The 21,280-nt window shown below is 44.9% G+C and overlaps 1 protein-coding gene across 1 annotated transcript in view; it reads right to left on the reverse strand.

Moving 5' to 3' along the window:
- Positions 1–1,966: 1,966 nt before the first annotated feature.
- Positions 1,967–21,280, reverse strand: part of LOC142243725 (uncharacterized) — a 32,529-nt gene continuing 13,215 nt past the window's right edge. Inside the window, exons 2-4 of the mRNA XM_075315918.1 lie at positions 10,941–11,067; positions 10,792–10,863; positions 1,967–7,621 (exon numbers count right to left, since the gene is read on the reverse strand). Of these exons, the coding sequence (XP_075172033.1) occupies positions 4,875–7,621; positions 10,792–10,863; positions 10,941–11,067 (2,946 nt within the window). The 3' untranslated portion in view covers positions 1,967–4,874. The remainder of the gene's footprint in view (positions 7,622–10,791; positions 10,864–10,940; positions 11,068–21,280) is intronic.

The raw sequence follows: 21,280 nt of genomic DNA on the forward strand, positions 1-21,280 counted from the left end.
ATCGAATGCAAGGATTCGGCTTTGATATCAAGGACTACCTAAGGAAGGAATCCAGCTTGGGACAATCCAGTCACCTGACTACAGACTTTGCGGACCTCAGCCAGCTTCCTAAATCTCGGAGATAAACTGTGGAAAGAGAGCGCAATAGGGTCTTACCCCAAAAGCATATAGGGTGAAATGCACGTAGGTTACTCACCAAGTAGAGTTGTGAAAGTCACAACCACTATACAGGCATAGGCAATAGGTCAGCGGCAGCAGTTACCCTTCAGATGAAGTAGAAAAGGATGGGAAAACGGGTAATTTAAATACCGCGCCAACGACCACTCATGCAGATGATGAAATTAACGTAGCTTTATTTCATGCTCAGGTCTACGCGTTTCAGGAGGCTCTGCTCCCTTCCTCAGGACAATACAAGCACAAGATACATCAAGATCTTGGATCTTGATTTTGATGTATCTTGTGCTTGTATTGTCCTGAGGAAGGGAGCAGAGCCTCCTGAAACGCGTAGACCTGAGCATGAAACAAAGCTACGTTAATTTCATCATCTGCATGAGTGGTCGTTGGCGCGGTATTTAAATTACCCGTTTTCCCATCCTTTTCAGCTTCCTAAATCTGGCGTTATTCCATTCCATATCCATGGGTGCCCGCCGAAAGCGGGGTGCTGCTGGATTGGAGTAAGTAGCCCTGGAAGCTGAGGCACGGACATTCTAAATCCCTGGTGAGCCAGCAGAAGGGTGAGACTCTGTTGCCGGTTACATTTGTGTGTTTTGCTGGTTATGTGTTATGTGCCGTTAATTGTTTGGGGATCCAATAAAGTCTAATTATTGTGGTTCCCTCACCCTGTGTTGTCTGAGTAGTGTTCCGCCCACGGTTAAGGAGGTCGGGCGTTCAGTTGGGATGAGCCCTGAGCCACGCTGTCTTTCTAAAGGCGGCCAGATCAGCGGACGAGAGCACCCACTGACCCCCGTGTCTCCACACGAGAGCACCCACTGACCCCCGTGTCTCCACACGAGAGCACCCACTGACCCCCGTGTCTCCACACGAGAGCACCCACTGACCCCCGTGTCTCCACAGGAGAGCACCCACCGACCCCCGTGCCTCCACAGGAGAGCACCCACTAACCCCCGTGTCTCCACACGAGAGCACCCACTGACCCCCGTGTCTCCACACGAGAGCACCCACTGACCCCCGTGTCTCCACACGAGAGCACCCACTGACCCCCGTGTCTCCACAGGACAGCACCCACTGACCCCCGTGTCTCCACACGAGAGCACCCACTGACCCCCGTGTCTCCACACGAGAGCACCCACTGACCCCCGTGTCTCCACAGGACAGCACCCACTGACCCCCGTGTCTCCACAGGACAGCACCCACTGACCCCCGTGTCTCCACACGAGAGCACCCACTGACCCCCGTGTCTCCACAGTGGCCATTATTGGATTTTGAGGTAGAAGGAAATTTTCATGTTTATCGATAATCTTATTTTGGAGACCACTATCTAGGATCTAGTAGGGTTCGGTGGTAACCACATGTCCTCCCCTGTCCTGTAAGAGGCCAAGACTTATCGCAGTGGTCCGAGCCATTGGCTGATTTACAGTTTAGTGAATTTACTAGGCGTTTTTGGTTTACTGAGGCCAGATTGTTGCAGTTCCAGAGTTTTGCTATGTATTTCATCATTTAGTTTCCCCGGTCTCTCCTGTGACATCAGAGACTTCGTATCTCTTCAGCGGTCGGTACTATCATGGTCAGATCAACTTTCTAGAGGGGTTTTTTTTCTTTTAACATTTTCCTACTTTTGCACAAAGAAACAAAAAAAAATATTTGACTTTGTGGCAAAACGTTATTGCTTTTCCCTGGATGGAGCTGTGGGAGGTTTTTAGCTTTTCTGCTGCCATTTTGGGGGGGTTCACAAGTTTTTTACCATTTTTATTAAATTGTTTGAAGATACAAAAAAACAAAAAGAGAATTATTACAGATTTGCTTTATTTGTACAGCTTTCACAGCGCAGTATAATTCATAGATTTTACGCTTTACTACATTTGCACAGGAGCATGTTTGGACTCTCCATAGTCTGCGTGTTCTCCCCGTGTTTGTGCGGGGGTCATTCTGTGCTCCGGATTCCTCCCCGCTCCAAAATACACAAAGGACTAATAGAGGGAAGATTGCGGAATATGTCGGCGCTACGGACGAAGCAGGAGACAGAGAAATGACATCACTTTTACATTTACAGATCGGGGGGGGGGGGGGGGGGGGTTTTGGGACCTGATAGTTTTCATTTGTACCATTTTCGGTCCATTTGACTTTTTGCTCATTATTTTTAGAGCAGTCACCATATGAACCGATTAAACAATGGGATCATTCTATTGTACAAGTCGATGTGAACTCAGCTGTGACACATTGGCTTTTTTCCCCTTTATTATCAGCCCCCTCCTTGCTGACTATGGAATCTAAGCGAGTCCAGGGTCGGAGTGAGCAGTGTGAACATGGCTGTATACGAGCTGCAACTGTAGGACGCGGAAAGCTGCTTCTGACCTCCATGTGCAGCCACATTAAGGGGCAGCGACAATTACTGGATGTCAGATGTGCGATTTGTCAATTCCCTTCAATGGAAGAAAGGCAATACTGGCAGAGAGAGGAAAGGGTTCTCTACAGCTAGTGCAGACTGTGGGGCGCCAACCACAAGCGCTAATAATGGCAGACACTAGATCAGCATTTATAAAACGGACGGGGGCAATGCATTGTGGGTAATATATAATCTAACAATAGGTATATATAGTTAGGTCCAGAAATCTTTGGACAGTGACGGAATCTTTGTGATTTCAGCTCTGCAGGCCACGGTTTGTCATGTAAAATGAAACAACTGAGATACAAGTGAAGTGGAGACTTTCAGGTTTAATTAAAGGGGTTGAACAAAGGTCTCCTGTGAAACATGTAGGAATTGCAGCCATCTTCCTACCGTCTCCTCATTACAGGGGCTCAAAAGTAATTAGACAAGGTGACTTTCCTGTAAATAAAATGTTCATGTTTAACCCTTTTGTAGAGAATCCTTTGCAGCAATGACTGAAGTCTCAGTCATATGGACGTCTCCATCGCTGGTCTCCTCCAGTGTTAGGCTTCCGGTCATGGACGTCTCCATCGCTGGTCTCCTCCAGTGTGAGGCTTCCGGCAATGGACGTCTCCATCGCTGGTCTCCTCCAGTGTGAGGCTTCCGGTCATGGACGTCTCCATCGCTAGTCTCCTCCAGTGTGAGGCTTCCGGTCATGGACGTCTCCATCGCTGGTCTCCTCCAGTGTGAGGCTTCTGGTCATGGACGTCTCCATCGCTGGTCTCCTCCTGTGTGAGGCTTCCGGTCATGGACGTCTCCATCGCTGGTCTTCTCCAGTGTGAGGCTTCCGGTCATGGACGTCTCCATCGCGCTGGTCTCCTCCAGTGTGAGGCTTCCAGTCATGTACGTCTCCATCGCTGGTCTCCTCCAGTGTGAGGCTTCCAGTCATGTACGTCTCTATCGCTGGTCTTCTCCAGTGTGAGGCTTCCGGTCATGGACATCTCCATCGCTGATATCCTCCTGTGTGAGGCTTCCAGTCATGTACGTCTCTATCGCTGGTCTCCTCCAGTGTGAGGCTTCCGGCAATGGACGTCTCCATCGCTGGTCTTCTCCAGTGTGAGGCTTCCGGCCATGGACATCTCCATCGCTGGTATCCTGCTGTGTGAGGCTTTGTCGCCTTTACTGCAGTGACTTTAGTTGTTCCTTGTTTGTGGCTCTTTCTGGTGATTTGGCTGCTCCTCACATTTCTGCTTGCGGATGGATTTCTTCTTTTTTCAACCTAATGATGGTTGGTTTCTCTTCCTCTGACCACATATTGTGGGTTCACAGCAACAATTCCAAATGCAAATGCCACACCTGGAATCAGCTTCAGACCTTTTACTTGCTTAATTGATGATAATGAGGGAATCGCTCATGCAGCTCAGTAAAGAGCTCCTGAGAGAATTGTATAATTACTTTTGGTTCCTTGAAAAAGTGTCAGTGACATAATAAAGAGCTGTGATTTCTAAATCTTTCTCCAATTAGGATGTCAATACCTCAAACTAAGGCCTGGGTCACACCAGCGTAGAGCATTGGATGTGATCTGCTAATGACACTTGGCTCAGACTCTGTTGCGACCATGACCAGGCGTCAGTGACTGGGATCAGATTCTCTCGCATGTGAGAATGGGGGGCTGCCTGTCTCTGTGTATATCAGACTGCACTCGGATGACACTGAAGTGCAGTCCAATGTTTCACACACACATAGACTTGGATGGGTGTGCGTGATCTGAGACACGTTGCCAATCTCAGAACCTTGTGATTGAATGAGAAATAAAATGTCAGATCTGCTTCATTGACAAACATTGGTTGGGGTGCGGAACGAGATTTTCTAGCATTGCACCATCCGATTTATACACTAATATGAGCAAACACTAAAGCTGAGAGTCGGAGCTTTAAGTCCAAATACATTATAGAACTGGATCTAGAATGTTTCATAAAAAGATAAAAGCCAAAACTCGTCACTGTCCAAATATTTGTGGACCTAACTGTACATACAACCGGTAGAGATAGGTGGAACCTGATGTGCCGATGTAACTACGGAGACATGCCAAGACATAAGTAGGGGGAGTATTAATAACTCCAATGTTGTAAGACAAGTCCCGGGATCTCCAGTTCCAGAAGATTTCACAATTATCCTATAAATAAGTACAAAAATAGAGATTTCCGTAAACTGCTGAGAAATGCGGTGGCTCTATGTTACAATACAAGCAGTGACGTTACAAGCCGGGCGGACAGCGGGGGCCATGGTGGTGACTTTCCATGATGATAACCGGGCAGTTCTTGGGTCATCAGTCTTTCCTTCGGGTGTGAATAAGCTCATGTTTCTTTAGCTTTGTGCGGTCGATAAACCTCTTCTCACACACGCTGCACCCAAAGGGCCGCTCCCCTGTATGCATCTTCTCATGGCGCTTGACGTGAGCCTGCTGGGTGAACTTCTTTCCACAAAATGAACACGTGAAGGGCTTTTCCCCAGTGTGAATCAGCTCGTGGTGACGGAAGGTGGAGAGATCACTGAACCTTTTCCCGCACTGGCCACACTGAAACGGCCTTTCATCTGTGTGTATCCTCTGGTGTCTGACCAGCGCCGAGCTCTGCCCAAAACATTTACCACACTCTAAGCAAGGGTATGGTCTCTCCTTAGTATGCTGCCTCATGTGAATCTTGAGGTATCCACCATCTCGGAAGGATTTGCCACATTCTTTGCAGGTGTAGGGGCGCTCTCCGGTGTGTACGGTCTTGTGCTGGAGCATGCTGAAGTGACGGGTGAAGATTTTCCCGCACACCTTACACCTGAATGGCTCCATCCCTTTCACCGATCGCTTTCGCTTCTTCCTCAAACGTAAAACACATTTCTTCTCACCGCCCTCTGCAGGATCCTCGGGAATCGGCGTCACATGCAGCGCCAGACGCTTGCCGCATTTAGAGCAGTCTTTTTCTGATGTGGGATTCTCAGCGCTTGCGCTAGGTTTGGGGTGACTGAGGTTCACATAGCTGGAATGTATGATGGGAGCAGACTCAGGTTGGCCCTGTGTCTTCTGGAGCACGCTGGGGATGCTTTTAGCTGGCTTCTTTTGGTGTTTGGAGCTTGATGAATGGTTCTTTTGCTGTGGTAAAAACCATTCACCACACTTTCTGCAGACCTTGTGCTCCTTGCTGTCCACATTCTTTCCTGGCTGCTGAGGTGGAGATTTGGACACCAGTTTTTTATCCTTTGCGCCCATTCTACTCCAGATGTGATCCAGAGCTGAAGGATCAGCAGTGGATGTACTTTTGGCTGAGGAGCCAGTAAAAGCCTTTAGTTTAGGAGCCTGCGTGGGTCTGGTGCATTTGCTGCATACGTTCAGGTGGTGTTGAGCTGTGTGTGGAGGAGTCTTGCCGTGATCACTAGCAGTGAAGAGACTTCCTGGACCCCCTGTAGTCTTCTTCTGTGTCTCAACTTTGTGTCTTTCTTTCTCAGATGGTGAAATTTCCGTATTTGGTTGAGTGTAGGAACACACCGGAATCTTCTGTGGTGAAGTGGTCTCATCAGAGCAATGAGCGGTTGTGAGGGACAGAGGACGGATGGTCTGCGCAGCAGCGCTTGTCAGGGACAAGGGACGTATGGTCTTGGCTCGGGCACTTGTGAGGGACAGCGGACGGGTGGTCTGGGCAGGAGCAGTTGTAAGGGACAGCGGACGGGTGGTCTGGGCAGAAGCAGCTGTGAGTGACAGTGGACAGGTGGTCTGGGCAGGAGCGGTTGTGTGACGGCCACACTTTCTGCACATATGCGCCATAGACCTCTCTATGTTCTCCTTCTGGTGGACGCTGAGCTTTGACCAGTGCGTGATTTTACCACACCTGGAACAGGAGTAAGATTTAATGAACCTCGGCTCATGACCGCTTGGAGATTTTGGTTGTGTTGAAGTTGAGCATGTGTCCACGTTGATGTCTTTGATCTTTGCGTTGAGATGGCATATGTTCACAACCTCATGTATCTCTACACTTAGCAGCTCATGTTTTTGCTTTATGGATGGGGACAACGCTTTCAGCTCTGGAGCTCGCTGGGATGTTCCTGAACCTTCCACAATCCTCTTCCTTCCGCGTTTTGTCGTGTCTGGCCTGGAGCGCTCCACCTCTTTAACCGGACAACTAATAGTGGTTCTCTTTCTTTCTTGCGTAGTACCAGCCACAGTATTGAGGAGGGCACGGTCACATGCTTTGTCATCTACATCATCTCCAGAGCTGCATTTCTTCTCGTCTTTCTCACTCATGCTATAGCATATGGGAATATTTGTGCTCCGGAGCATTACTTCACCTCCCAAACTTTCTGCAGAGACCTCGTGATTATGGTCAATGAGAATCATGGTGACCACCTCATTGAACTTCACGTGTCTGTCCTTCTTATGGTTGGACTCTTTCTTCTTTGTTGTGGAAGACCTTCTTTCTTTCTTGACAGGTTCGTGTTTTGTGGTTGCTCTCTTGCTGGGGCTCTTGCTGTTGGCTTTCCATGGAATATCCGAGGCCTCAGATATAGTAAAGTCTTTGTTATCGGCAGCATCACTACTGAGCGACGGGTTTATGTGGTCTTCTCTGTGGGAGCAATCCATGGTGGGTGGTTGAGGAGAACCTTCTGTAGCTGCTTCACATTGTTTTGTGTTTACCATGAACCTCGCATCCACAGCTTTCTCTGTAGGATGAGAAGATTGTGACACTGTCCTATCATCAGAACTGGGGTCTTTGCCACCGGGCACGTTCACAGCAGGCTCATCTGGGGGGTCTTCTGCAGAGTCCAGTGAGGAGCAGGTGGAGAGGCCATAGGTTCTTTTATCTGGAGAGGACTTGACTTCATATTCTCCACTTTCCATCTTGTCCTCAGATCTCCGAGATGTGTGGCGACTAAGACGCCTTTTCTTTTTCTTGTCTTTCTTGATCCATCTGATGGGGTTCACTCGGGGATAACGCCTCTGCCTCTTCACTTCACACTTTCTGCTCGAGTGGTCATCGCAGTCCTCCGGAAAACAAGATCCCACTTTCAGATTCTCCTCCAGCCAGGAACCTTCAGAACATGGAAGACAAGAGAGAATCAATTACGTGTGGACAATAGTCCTGGCCACCATGTACTGTAATGTGACTGCAGCAGCAGAATAGTGAGTGCAGCTCTGGAGTGTAATACAGGAGGGAACTCAGGATCAGTAATGTAATGTATGTACACAGTGACTGCACCAGCAGAATAGTGAGTGCAGCTCTGGAGTGTAATACAGGAGGTAACTCAGGATCAATAATGTATGTACACAGTGACTGCACCAGCAGAATAGTGAACGCAGCTCTGGAGTATAATACAGGAGGTAACTCAGGATCAGTAATGTATGTACACAGTGACTGCACCAGCAAAATAGTGACTGCAGCTCTGGAGTATAATACAGGAGGTAACTCAGGATCAGTAATGTAATGTATGTACACAGTGACTGCACCAGCAGAATAGTGAGTGCAGCTCTGGAGTGTAATACAGGAGGTAACTCAGGATCAGTAATGTAATGTATGTACACAGTGACTGCACCAGCAGAATAGTGAGTGCAGCTCTGGAGTATAATACAGGAGGTAACTCAGGATCAGTAATGTAATGTATGTACACAGTGAGTGCACCAGCAGAATAGTGAGTGCAGCTCTGGAGTATAATACAGGAGGTAACTCAGGATCAGTAATGTAATGTATGTACACAGTGACTGCACCAGCAGAATAGTGAGTGCAGCTCTGGAGTGTAATACAGGAGGTAACTCAGGATCAATAATGTATGTACACAGTGACTGCACCAGCAGAATAGTGAACGCAGCTCTGGAGTATAATACAGGAGGTAACTCAGGATCAGTAATGTATGTACACAGTGACTGCACCAGCAAAATAGTGACTGCAGCTCTGGAGTATAATACAGGAGGTAACTCAGGATCAGTAATGTAATGTATGTACACAGTGACTGCACCAGCAGAATAGTGAGTGCAGCTCTGGAGTATAATACAGGAGGTAACTCAGGATCAGTAATGTAATGTATGTACACAGTGACTGCTCCAGCAGAATAGTGAGTGCAGCTCTGGAGTGTAATACAGGAGGTAACTCAGGATCAGTAATGTATGTACACAGTGACTGCACCAGCAGAATAGTGACTGCAGCTCTGGAGTATAATACAGGAGGTAACTCAGGATCAGTAATGTAATGTATGTACACAGTGACTGCACCAGCAGAATAGTGAGTGCAGCTCCGGAGTGTAATACAGGAGGTAACTCTGGATCAGTAATGTATATACACAGTGACTACACCAGCAGAATAGTGAGTGCAGCTCTGGAGTGTAATACAGGAGGTAACTCTGGATCAGTAATGTATATACACAGTGACTGCACCAGCAGAATAGTGAGTGCAGCTCTGGAGTGTAATACAGGAGGTAACTCAGGATCAGTAATGTATGTACACAGTGACTGCACCAGCAGAATAGTGAGTGCAGCTCTGGAGTATAATACAGGAGGGAACTCAGGATCAGTAATGTAATGTATGTACACAGTGACTGCACCAGCAGAATAGTGAGTGCAGCTCTGGAGTATAATACAGGAGGGAACTCAGGATCAGTAATGTAATGTATGTACACAGTGACTGCACCAGCAGAATAGTGAATGCAGCTCTGGAGTATAATACAGGAGGTAACTCAGGATCAGTAATGTATGTACACAGTGACTGCACCAGCAGAATAGTGAGTGCAGCTCTGGAGCATAATACAGGAGGTAACTCAGGATCAGTAATGTAATGTATGTACACAGTGACTGCACCAGCAGAATAGTGAGTGCAGCTCTGGAGCATAATACAGGAGGTAACTCAGGATCAGTAATGTAATGTATGTACACAGTGACTGCACCAGCAGAATAGTGAGTGCAGCTCTGGAATATAATACAGGAGGTAACTCCGGATCAGTAATGTATGTACACAGTGACTGCACCAGCAGAATAGTGAGTGCAGCTCTGGAGTATAATACAGGAGGTAACTCAGGATCAGTAATGTAATGTATGTACACAGTGACTGCACCAGCAGAATAGTGAGTGCAGCTCTGGAGCATAATACAGGAGGTAACTCAGGATCAGTAATGTAATGTATGTACACAGTGACTGCACCAGCAGAATAGTGAGTGCAGCTCTGGAATATAATACAGGAGGTAACTCCGGATCAGTAATGTATGTACACAGTGACTGCACCAGCAGAATAGTGAGTGCAGCTCTGGAGTATAATACAGGAGGTAACTCAGGATCAGTAATGTATGTGCAGTGACTGCACCAGCAGAATAGTGAGTGCAGCTCTGGAGTATAATACAGGAGGTAACTCAGGATCAGTAATGTAATGTATGTACACAGTGACTGCACCAGCAGAATAGTGAGTGCAGCTCTGGAGCATAATACAGGAGGTAACTCAGGATCAGTAATGTAATGTATGTACACAGTGACTGCACCAGCAGAATAGTGAGTGCAGCTCTGGAATATAATACAGGAGGTAACTCAGGATCAGTAATGTAATGTATGTACACAGTGACTGCACCAGCAGAACAGTGAGTGCAGCTCTGGAGTATAATACAGGGGGTAACTCAGGATCAGTAATGTAATGTATGTACACAGTGACTGCACCAGCAGAATAGTGAGTGCAGCTCTGGAGTATAATACAGGAGGGAACTCCGGATCAGTAATGTAATGTATGTACACAGTGACTGCACCAGCAGAATAGTGAGTGCAGCTCTGGAGTATAATACAGGAGGTAACTCAGGATCAGTAATGTATGTACACAGTGACTACAGCAGCAGAATAGTGAGTGCAGCTCTGGAGTATAATACAGGAGGTAACTCAGGATCAGTAATGTATGTACACAGTGACTGCACCAGCAGAATAGTGAGTGCAGCTCTGGAGTATAATACAGGAGGTAACTCCGGATCAGTAATGTAATGTATGTACACAGTGACTGCACCAGCAGAATAGTGAGTGCAGCTCTGGAGTATAATACAGGAGGTAACTCAGGTCAGTAATGTAATGTATGTACACAGTGACTGCACCAGCAGAATAGTGAGTGCAGCTCTGGAGTATAATGCAGGAGGTAACTCAGGATCAGTAATGTATGTACACAGTGACTGTACAGAATAGTGAGTGCAGCTCTGGAGTACATTGGTCAGATAATGCTGCAGTGATTCGCCCCTGACTCTGGTACCTGCGCGGTCGCGGTCACTCTGGATGTACGGCTCAAATCCTAGTTCAATGTTCAGGATGATGTCAGGCCGATCTGGAATACACAGGAATGAATGGTGAGCGGCTGGCCCGGCCCGCCATCTCTACGCCCGCTATCTGTGGGGCACTCACTCAGGGACAGGATCATCTGGTAGTTGTCGTTCATCACCTCCTTGTAGAGCGTTTTCTGCTCCTCGTTCAGCGACTCCCATTCTCTTCTTGTGAAATAAATGGCGACGTCCTCAAATGTCACCGGAACCTGAAAGAAAGATCCCGTCACTGGGGGCTCCAGACCCCGACTGCCGCATGTACCCCCAAAGTGTAGAACACACGGTGCATCATATCACTGCAGCCCCACTACTCAGTGGTCATCTCTGCAGAGTATTCCCTCCATTAATCCCTCAGTATCTGCAGAGTATCGCCCCCTCCTCTAGTCCTCAGCCTCTCTGCAGAGCATTGCTCCCTCTCTAGTCCTCAGCCTCTCTGCAGAGTATCGCCCCCCCCTCTAGTCCTCAGCCTCTCTGCAGAGCATTGCTCCCTCTCTAGTCCTGAGCCTCTCTGCAGAGTATCGCCCCCCCTCTAGTCCTCAGCCTCTCTGTAGAGTATTGCTCCCTCTCTAGTCCTCAGCCTCTCTGCAGAGTATCGCCCCCCCTCTAGTCCTCAGCCTCTCTGCAGAGTATTGCTCCCTCTCTAGTCCTCAGCCTCTCTGCAGAGTATCGCCCCCCTCTAGTCCTCAGCCTCTCTGCAGAGTATTGCTCCCTCTCTAGTCCTCAGCCTCTCTGCAGAGTATTGCTCCGTCTCTAGTCCTCAGCCTCTCTGCAGAGTATCGCCCCCCTCTAGTCCTCAGCCTCTCTGCAGAGTATTGCTCCCTCTCTAGTCCTCAGCCTCTCTGCAGAGTATTGCTCCCTCTCTAGTCCTCAGCCTCTCTGCAGAGTATCGCCCCCCCCTCTAGTCCTCAGCCTCTCTGCAGAGCATTGCTCCCTCTCTAGTCCTGAGCCTCTCTGCAGAGTATCGCCCCCCCTCTAGTCCTCAGCCTCTCTGTAGAGTATTGCTCCCTCTCTAGTCCTCAGCCTCTCTGCAGAGTATCGCCCCCCCTCTAGTCCTCAGCCTCTCTGCAGAGTATTGCTCCCTCTCTAGTCCTCAGCCTCTCTGCAGAGTATCGCCCCCCTCTAGTCCTCAGCCTCTCTGCAGAGTATTGCTCCCTCTCTAGTCCTCAGCCTCTCTGCAGAGTATTGCTCCGTCTCTAGTCCTCAGCCTCTCTGCAGAGTATCGCCCCCCCTCTAGTTCTCAGCCTCTCTGCAGAGTATTGCTCCCTCTCTAGTCCTCAGCCTCTCTGCAGAGTATTGCTCCCTCTCTAGTCCTCAGCCTCTCTGCAGAGTATCGCCCCCCCCTCTAGTCCTCAGCCTCTCTGCAGAGTATTGCTCCCTCTCTAGTCCTCAGCCTCTCTGCAGAGTATCGCCCCCCCCTCTAGTCCTCAGCCTCTCTGCAGAGTATCGCCCCCCCTAGTCCTCAGCCTCTCTGCAGAGTATTGCTCCCTCTCTAGTCCTCAGCCTCTCTGCAGAGTATCGCCCCCTCTGGTTTTCAGTTAGTAGGAGCGATGTGCAAACCTGAATAGTAAAGTTCAGTGTTCATACCGAGCACAGACTGTTATGAATCAGTGATCGAGGAGGATCAAAGGGGTAGAAACTAGGAACTCCAGAGTGTCACCAGAGTGGGTGGAAACTCAGCTGCCTGCAGACCTCTAACTAACGACACAACTAGAAGTAGCCGTGGGACGTGCCTACAATGACCTAGTCACCTCGACACAGCCGGAGAGCTAATTGTTCCTAAAGGGAGAAAACACAGAAAGCTAATCTGCCTCGGAGCAGTTCCCCAAAGATTATAGGTATCCCCAAACATATAAAGCCGGTGAGACAAGATGAAACACAGTACACAGGTAGAGAACAGATTCAGCAAAGATGAGGCCCAAACTATCTATAGAGGAAAGGACAGAAAAGAGCACAGTCTGCAGCCACGCAAAACCCTAACAAAAAACCAACACACCTGAAATAAAAAACTGAGACCACACGACCTCTCCCCCACTATATCAGTACTCTGGTGTTACTGGAATCCAAGCAAAACACTAATAGAGAGGAAGGACTGACATTAATACCAAGCATGACAAAACACAATACATTGCAGAATATGGAGCTGGGTACACAGATATTCCCAGCAGAGAATGATCCAACTCCACCCAAAACTCCACAAGCAAAATCTGGAGACAAGCCTTAGCACCTCCAAAATAAACAACAAGAAAATGGAAACAAACCAGCAAAAGGTACAAAGATCAAACTTATCTGTAAGGAGTTCAGGTGGAAACAGAAGCTAGGGCAGGCTTCAGAATGTCCACAGGAGACAACATTGATCACCGGCCCAGACCGAGAGAACACTACTCAGTTATATAGGCCCAGTCTGAGCAGCCTGATTTCCAATCATCATCAGCTGTCTGGCTTCTGTTAAGCAGACCAACTCCACTACCAGCACTGGCCACAAGAGGGAGCCCCAAACCGGAACCCAGTCCAAATGTGTTCACAACAACGGACCCCTTACTAAAAAATCAGTGTTTGGAGTTCAGATGCTTTACGTATGCAGATTACTGGAGCGAGAATCGCTGTGCTCAGATACACTGGCTGAGCTCGGATACACTGGCTGAACTCAGGTACGCGCACTGTGCTTAGGTGTGCCCGGGTACGCTGGCTGTGCTCGGGTACGCGCATTGTGCTTGGGTGCGCCCGGGTACGCTGGCTGTGCTCGGGTACGCGCATTGTGCTTGGGTGTGCCCAGGTACGCTGGCTGTGCTCGGGTACGCGCGCTGTGCTCAGCCCAGTGTGAGCCGCTTGAAGCCGCTGAATGTCTCGCACTGGGGTAAAATCAGCGTTATTGGATGTGGTGTATCAAAAACAAATAAAACCCTGCCCCCCTCCTCTGCGCTCTGATTACGGCTGCATTTGGGTGGAGACCTGAACTGCCCAATCAGTGACTCTAATAACGTTTGGGTCAAGTCCGGTTCTAGAACTGAACTTTATCTAAAGTCCGTCTGCACTCGCCAAACTGAACTTCCAGGGCTCCGCCATCTCTAGTTAGTAACGGTGTTATGGCAGTCACATGTGGAGGTAAGCAGAGGATGTACGACACTCAATATTTATTGTAGCTGCCGCAAACCTTCGGCTTCTTGCGTTCTCCTCACTCTGTCAGGGCCGTATTTGTAACTAGGTAGCGGAGGTAAGATGCGAATACAAATGTGAGTGCCAGCACCTCCGGGGTCAGCAGCACTGAGCACCTCCCGGCTCCGACATGCAGCATCGCCGAGGGGACGAAGACACCGCCGGAGGGAACAAAGAAGCCGCCGGAGGGAAAGAAGACGCCGCCGGAAAGAAAGAAGATGCCGCCGGAAAGAAAGAAGACGCCGCCAGAGGGAATGAAGAAACCGCTGGAGGGAACAAAGAAGCCGCCAGAGGGAACGAAGACACCGCCGGAGGGAACGAAGAAGCCGCCGGAAAGGAAAGAAGACGCCGCCAGAAAGAAAGAAGACGGCGCCGGAAAGAAAGAAGACGCCGCCGGAAAGAAAGAAGACGCCGCCGGAAAGAAAGACGCCGCCAGAGGGAATGAAGAAGCCGCTGGAGGGAACAAAGAAGCCGCCAGAGGGAACGAAGACACCGCCGGAGGGAACAAAGAAGCCGCCGGAAAGGAAAGAAGACGCCGGCGAGGGGACGAAGAAGCCGCCAGAAAGAAAGAAGATGCCGCCAGAGGGAATGAAGAAGCCGCTGGAGGGAACAAAGAAGCCACCGGAGGGAACGAAGACGCCGCCGGAGGGAACGAAGAAGCCGCAGGAGGGAAAGAAGACGCCAGCGAGGTGGGCTCGGGTAGAAGAGGAGGGGCTATCTAGACAAATTGCGGCCTAGAAACGATGGCCGACCGGATATATGAAACCAATCAGCAGACGGTAAATAGCCTGTAGACTGGACGACTGCACTTTCATGTTCACAGAATGAGCATTGACATGATCGTTCTGCACACACAGAATAATATCGGCAGCACGTTCACACAAGACGATGCGCTCCATAGCGGAAAACTCATTTCACTCAACAAACCAACATTTTGCTCTTATGGGGGGGGAGTGAACCGGTGGAGATGGGCCGATATACTGTTCTCTAACAGTCAGTAAAAAAAACACCTTAAGGAACAACTACACTTTTGGGAGATTTTTTTCTTTTTTATATTTAGGCTCTAATTCTAAGCAGATGGGTGGGGTTCTCAGGACAGGGTCCACCATGGATCACTCAAAAGACTTCTAAGAGCGTAGTTCAGGAGACAGAAGTGCACATAGTAAAGAACGACTGCAGTAATAAGTCTCCTGTGATACAACTGTATATGGAGCTGACCTAAGACTTCTACTGATCCCTGTACTAAGCTTTGTGCTGTATTCAGGTATGGATATTGTTTCTGGAGATGTATTCATGTACTGATGGTGGTTATAGTAATGCATTCATGTGCTGTTGGTGGTTATAGTAATGCATTCATGTACTGTTGGTGGTTATAGTAATGCATTCCTGTGCTGTTGGTGGTTATAGTAATGTATTCATGTGCTATTGGTGGTTATAGTAATGTATTCATATGCTGTTGGTGGTTATAGTAATGCAAGTAATGTATTCATGTACTGTTGGTGCTTATAGTAATGCATTCATGTACTGTTGGTGGTTATAGTAATGCATTCATGTACTGTTGGTGGTTATAGTAATGTATTCAAGTGCTATTGGTGGTTATAGTAATGTATTCATGTGCTATTGGTGGTTATAGTAATGTATTCATGTGCTGTTGGTGGTTATAGTAATGTATTCATGTGCTGTTGGTGGTTATAGTAATGCATTCATGTGCTATTGGTGGTTATAGTAATGTATTCATGTACTGTTGGTGGTTATAGTAATGTATTCATGTACTGTTGGTGCTTATAGTAATGCAAGTAATGCATTCATGTACTGTTGGTGGTTATAGTAATGCATTCATGTGCTGTTGGTGGTTATAGTAATGTATTCATGTGCTGTTGGTGGTTATAGTAATGTAAGTAATGTATTCATGTACTGTTGGTGGTTATAGTAATGCATTCATGTACTGTTGGTGGTTACAGTAATACATTCATGTACTGTTGGTGGTTATAGTAATGTATTCATGTGCTATTGGTGGTTATAGTAATGTATTCATGTGCTGTTGGTGGTTATAGTAATGTATTCATGTGCTGTTGGTGGTTATAGTAATGCATTCATGTGCTATTGGTGGTTATAGTAATGTATTCATGTACTGTTGGTGGTTATAGTAATGTATTCATGTGCTGTTGGTGGTTATAGTAATGCAAGTAATGTATTCATGTACTGTTGGTGGTTATAGTAATGCATTCATGTGCTGTTGGTGGTTATAGTAATGTATTCATGTACTGTTGGTGGTTATAGTAATGTATTCATGTGCTATTGGTGGTTATAGTAATGTATTCATGTGCTGTTGGTGGTTATAGTAATGCATTCATGTGCTATTGGTGGTTATAGTAATGTATTCATGTACTGTTGGTGGTTATAGTAATGTATTCATGTACTGTTGGTGGTTATAGTAATGCAAGTAATGTATTCATGTACTGTTAGTGGTTTTAGTAATGCATTCATGTACTGTTGGTGGTTATAGTAATGTATTCATGTGCTGTTGGTGGTTATAGTAATGCAAGTAATGTATTCATGTACTGTTGGTGGTTATACTAATGCATTCATGTACTATTGGTGGTTATAGTAATGCATTCATGTACTGTTGGTGGTTATAGTAATGTATTCATGTGCTATTGGTGGTTATAGTAATGTATTCATGTGCTGTTGATGGTTATAGTAATGTATTCATGTGCTGTTGATGGTTATAGTAATGTATTCATGTGCTGTTGGTGGTTATAGTAATGCATTCATGTGCTATTGGTGGTTATAGTAATGCATTCATGTACTGTTGGTGGTTATAGTAATGTATTCATGTACTGTTGGTGGTTATAGTAATGCAAGTAATGTATTCATGCACTGTTGGTGGTTATAGTAATGTATTCATGCACGGTTGGTGGTTATAGTAATGCATTCATGTGCTATTGGTGGTTATAGTAATGTATTCATGTACTGTTGGTGGTTATAGTAATGCATTCATGTGCTATTGGTGGTTATAGTAATGTATTCATGTGCTGCTGGTGGTTATAGTAATGTATTCATGCACTGTTGGTGGTTATAGTAATGTATTCATGTGCTGTTGGTGGTTATAGTAATGTATTCATGTACTGTTGGTGGTTATAGTAATGTAGTCATGTGCTATTGGTGGTTATAGTAATGTAAGTAATGTATTCATGTACTGTTGGTGCTTATAGCAATGTATTCATATACTGTTGGTGGTTATAGTAATGCATTCATGTGCTGTTGGTGGTTATAGTAATGTAGTCATATACTGTTGGTGGTTATAGTAATGTAGTCATGTACTGTTGGTGGTTATAGTAATGCATTCATGTGCTGTTGGTGGTTATAGTAATGCATTCATGTGCTGTTGGTGGTTATAGTAATGTATTCATGTGCTGTTGGTGGTTATAGTAATGCAAGTAATGTATTCATGTACTGTTGGTGATTATAGTAATGCATTCATGTGCTGTTGGTGGTTATAGTAATGTATTCATGTACTGTTGGTGGTTATAGTAATGTATTCATGTGCTATTGGTGGTTATAGTAATGTATTTATGTGCTGTTGGTGGTTATAGTAATGTATTCATGTGCTGTTGGTGGTTATAGTAATGCATTCATGTGCTATTGGTGGTTATAGTAATGTATTCATGTACTGTTGGTGGTTATAGTAATGTATTCATGTACTGTTGGTGGTTATAGTAATGCAAGTAATGTATTCATGTACTGTTGGTGGTTATAGTAATGTATTCATGTACTGTTGGTGGTTATAGTAATGCATTCATGTACTGTTGGTGGTTATAGTAATGTATTCATGTGCTGTTGGTGGTTATAGTAATGCAAGTAATGTATTCATGTACTGTTGGTGGTTATAGTAATGCATTCATGTACTATTGGTGGTTATAGTAATGTATTCATGTGCTATTGGTGGTTATAGTAATGTATTCATGTGCTGTTGGTGGTTATAGTAATGAATTCATGTGCTGTTGGTGGTTATAGTAATGTATTCATGTACTGTTGGTGGTTATAGTAATGTAGTCATGTGCTATTGGTGGTTATAGTAATGCAAGTAATGTATTCATGTACTGTTGGTGCTTATAGTAATGTATTCATATACTGTTGGTGGTTATAGTAATGCATTCATGTGCTGTTGGTGGTTATAGTAATGTAGTCATATACTGTTGGTGGTTATAGTAATGTAGTCATGTGCTGTTGGTGGTTATAGTAATGCATTCATGTGCTGTTGGTGGTTATAGTAATGTATTCATGTGCTGTTAGTGGTTATAGTAATGTATTCATGTGCTGTTGGTGGTTATAGTAATGTATTCATGTGCTGTTGGTGGTTATAGTAATGCATTCATGTACTGTTGGTGGTTATAGTAATGCATTCATGTACTGTTGGTGGTTATAGTAATGCATTTATGTGCTGTTGGTGGTTATAGTAATGCATTCATGTACTGTTGGTGGTTATAGTAATGCATTTATGTACTCTTGGTGGTTATAGTAATGCATTCATGTACTGTTGGTGGTTATAGTTATGCATTCATGTACTGTTGGTGGTTATAGTAATGCATTCATGTGCTGTTGGTGGTTATAGTAATGCATTCATGTACTGTTGGTGGTTACAGTAATGTATTCATGTGCTGTTGGTGGTTATAGTAATGCATTCAAGTACTGTTGGTGGTTATAGTAATGCATTCATGTACTGTTGGTGGTTATAGTAATGCATTCATGTGCTGTTGGTGGTTATAGTAATGCATTCATGTACTGTTGGTGGTTATAGTAATGCATTCATGTACTGTTGGTGGTTATAGTAATGTATTCATGTACTGTTGGTGGTTATAGTAATGTATTCATGTGCTGTTGATGGTTATAGTAATGTATTCATGTGCTGTTGGTGGTTATAGCAATGTATTCATGTGCTGTTGGTGGCTATAGTAATGCATTCATGTGCTGTTGGTGGTTATAGTAATGCATTCATGTACTGTTGGTGGTTATTGTAATGTATTCATGTACTGTTGGTGGTTATAGTAATGCAAGTAATGTATTCATGCACTGTTGGTGGTTATAGTAATGTATTCATGCACTGTTGGTGGTTATAGTAATGCATTCATGTGCTATTGGTGGTTATAGTAATGTATTCATGTTCTGTTGGTGGTTATAGTAATGCATTCATGTACTGTTGGTGGTTATAGTAATGTATTCATGTGCTGTTGGTGGTTATAGTAATGTAGTCATATACTGTTGGTGGTTATAGTAATGTAGTCATGTGCTGTTGGTGGTTATAGTAATGCATTCATGTGCTGTTGGTGGTTATAGTAATGTATTCATGTGCTGTTAGTGGTTATAGTAATGTATTCATGTGCTGTTGGTGGTTATAGTAATGTATTCATGTGCTGTTGGTGGTTATAGTAATGCATTCATGTACTGTTGGTGGTTATAGTAATGCATTCATGTACTGTTGGTGGTTATAGTAATGCATTCATGTGCTGTTGGTGGTTATAGTAATGCATTCATGTACTGTTGGTGGTTATAGTAATGCATTGATGTACTCTTGGTGGTTATAGTAATGCATTCATGTACTGTTGGTGGTTATAGTTATGCATTCATGTACTGTTGGTGGTTATAGTAATGCATTCATGTGCTGTTGGTGGTTATAGTAATGCATTCATGTACTGTTGGTGGTTACAGTAATGCATTCATGTGCTGTTGGTGGTTATAGTAATGCATTCAAGTACTGTTGGTGGTTATAGTAATGCATTCATGTACTGTTGGTGGTTATAGTAATGCATTCATGTGCTGTTGGTGGTTATAGTAATGCATTCATGTACTGTTGGTGGTTATAGTAATGCATTCATGTACTGTTGGTGGTTATAGTAATGTATTCATGTACTGTTGGTGGTTATAGTAATGTATTCATGTGCTGTTGATGGTTATAGTAATGTATTCATGTGCTGTTGGTGGTTATAGCAATGTATTCATGTGCTGTTGGTGGTTATAGTAATGCATTCATGTGCTGTTGGTGGTTATAGTAATGCATTCATGTACTGTTGGTGGTTATTGTAATGTATTCATGTACTGTTGGTGGTTATAGTAATGCAAGTAATGTATTCATGCACTGTTGGTGGTTATAGTAATGTATTCATGCACTGTTGGTGGTTATAGTAATGCATTCATGTGCTATTGGTGGTTATAGTAATGTATTCATGTTCTGTTGGTGGTTATAGTAATGCATTCATGTACTGTTGGTGGTTATAGTAATGTATTCATGTGCTGTTGGTGGTTATAGTAATGTATTCATGTGCTGTTGGTGGTTATAGTAATGCATTCATGTACTGTTGGTGGTTATAGTAATGCATTCATGTACTGTTGGTGGTTATAGTAATGCATTCATGTGCTGTTGGTGGTTATAGTAATGCATTCATGTACTGTTGGTGGTTATAATAATGCATTGATGTACTGTTGGTGGTTATAGTAATGCATTCATGTACTGTTGGTGGTTATAGTAATGCATTCATGTACTGTTGGTGGTTATAGTAATGCATTCATGTGCTGTTGGTGGTTATAGTAATGCATTCATGTACTGTTGGTGGTTATAATAATGCATTGATGTACTGTTGGTGGTTATAGTAATGCATTCATGTACTGTTGGTGGTTATAGTAATGCATTCATGTACTGTTGGTGGTTATAGTAATGTATTCATGTACTGTTGGTGGTTATAGTAATGTATTCATGTGCTGTTGGTGGTTATAGTAATGTATTCATGTACTGTTGGTGCTTATAGCAATGTATTCATATATTGTTGGTGGTTATAGTAATGCATTCATGTACTGTTGGTGGTTATAGTAATGTATTCATGTACTGTTGGTGGTTATAGTAATGTATTCATGTACTGTTGGTGGTTATAGTAATGTATTCATGTGCTGTTGGTGGTTATAGTAATGTATTCATGTACTGTTGGTGCTTATAGCAATGTATTCATATATTGTTGGTGGTTATAGTAATGCATTCATGTACTGTTGGTGGTTATAGTAATGTATTTATGTACTGTTGGTGGTTATAGTAATGTATTCATGTGCTGTTGGTGGTTATAGTAATGTATTCATGTACTGTTGGTGCTTATAGCAATGTATTCATATAATGTTGGTGGTTATAGTAATGTATTCATGTGCTGTTGGTGGTTATAGTAATGCATTCATGTGCTGTTGGTGGTTATAGTAATGCATTCATGTGCTGTTGCTGGTTATAGT

The sequence above is a fragment of the Anomaloglossus baeobatrachus genome, chromosome 6 (genome assembly GCF_048569485.1).
Source record: "Anomaloglossus baeobatrachus isolate aAnoBae1 chromosome 6, aAnoBae1.hap1, whole genome shotgun sequence".
Taxonomy (NCBI): domain Eukaryota; kingdom Metazoa; phylum Chordata; class Amphibia; order Anura; family Aromobatidae; genus Anomaloglossus; species Anomaloglossus baeobatrachus.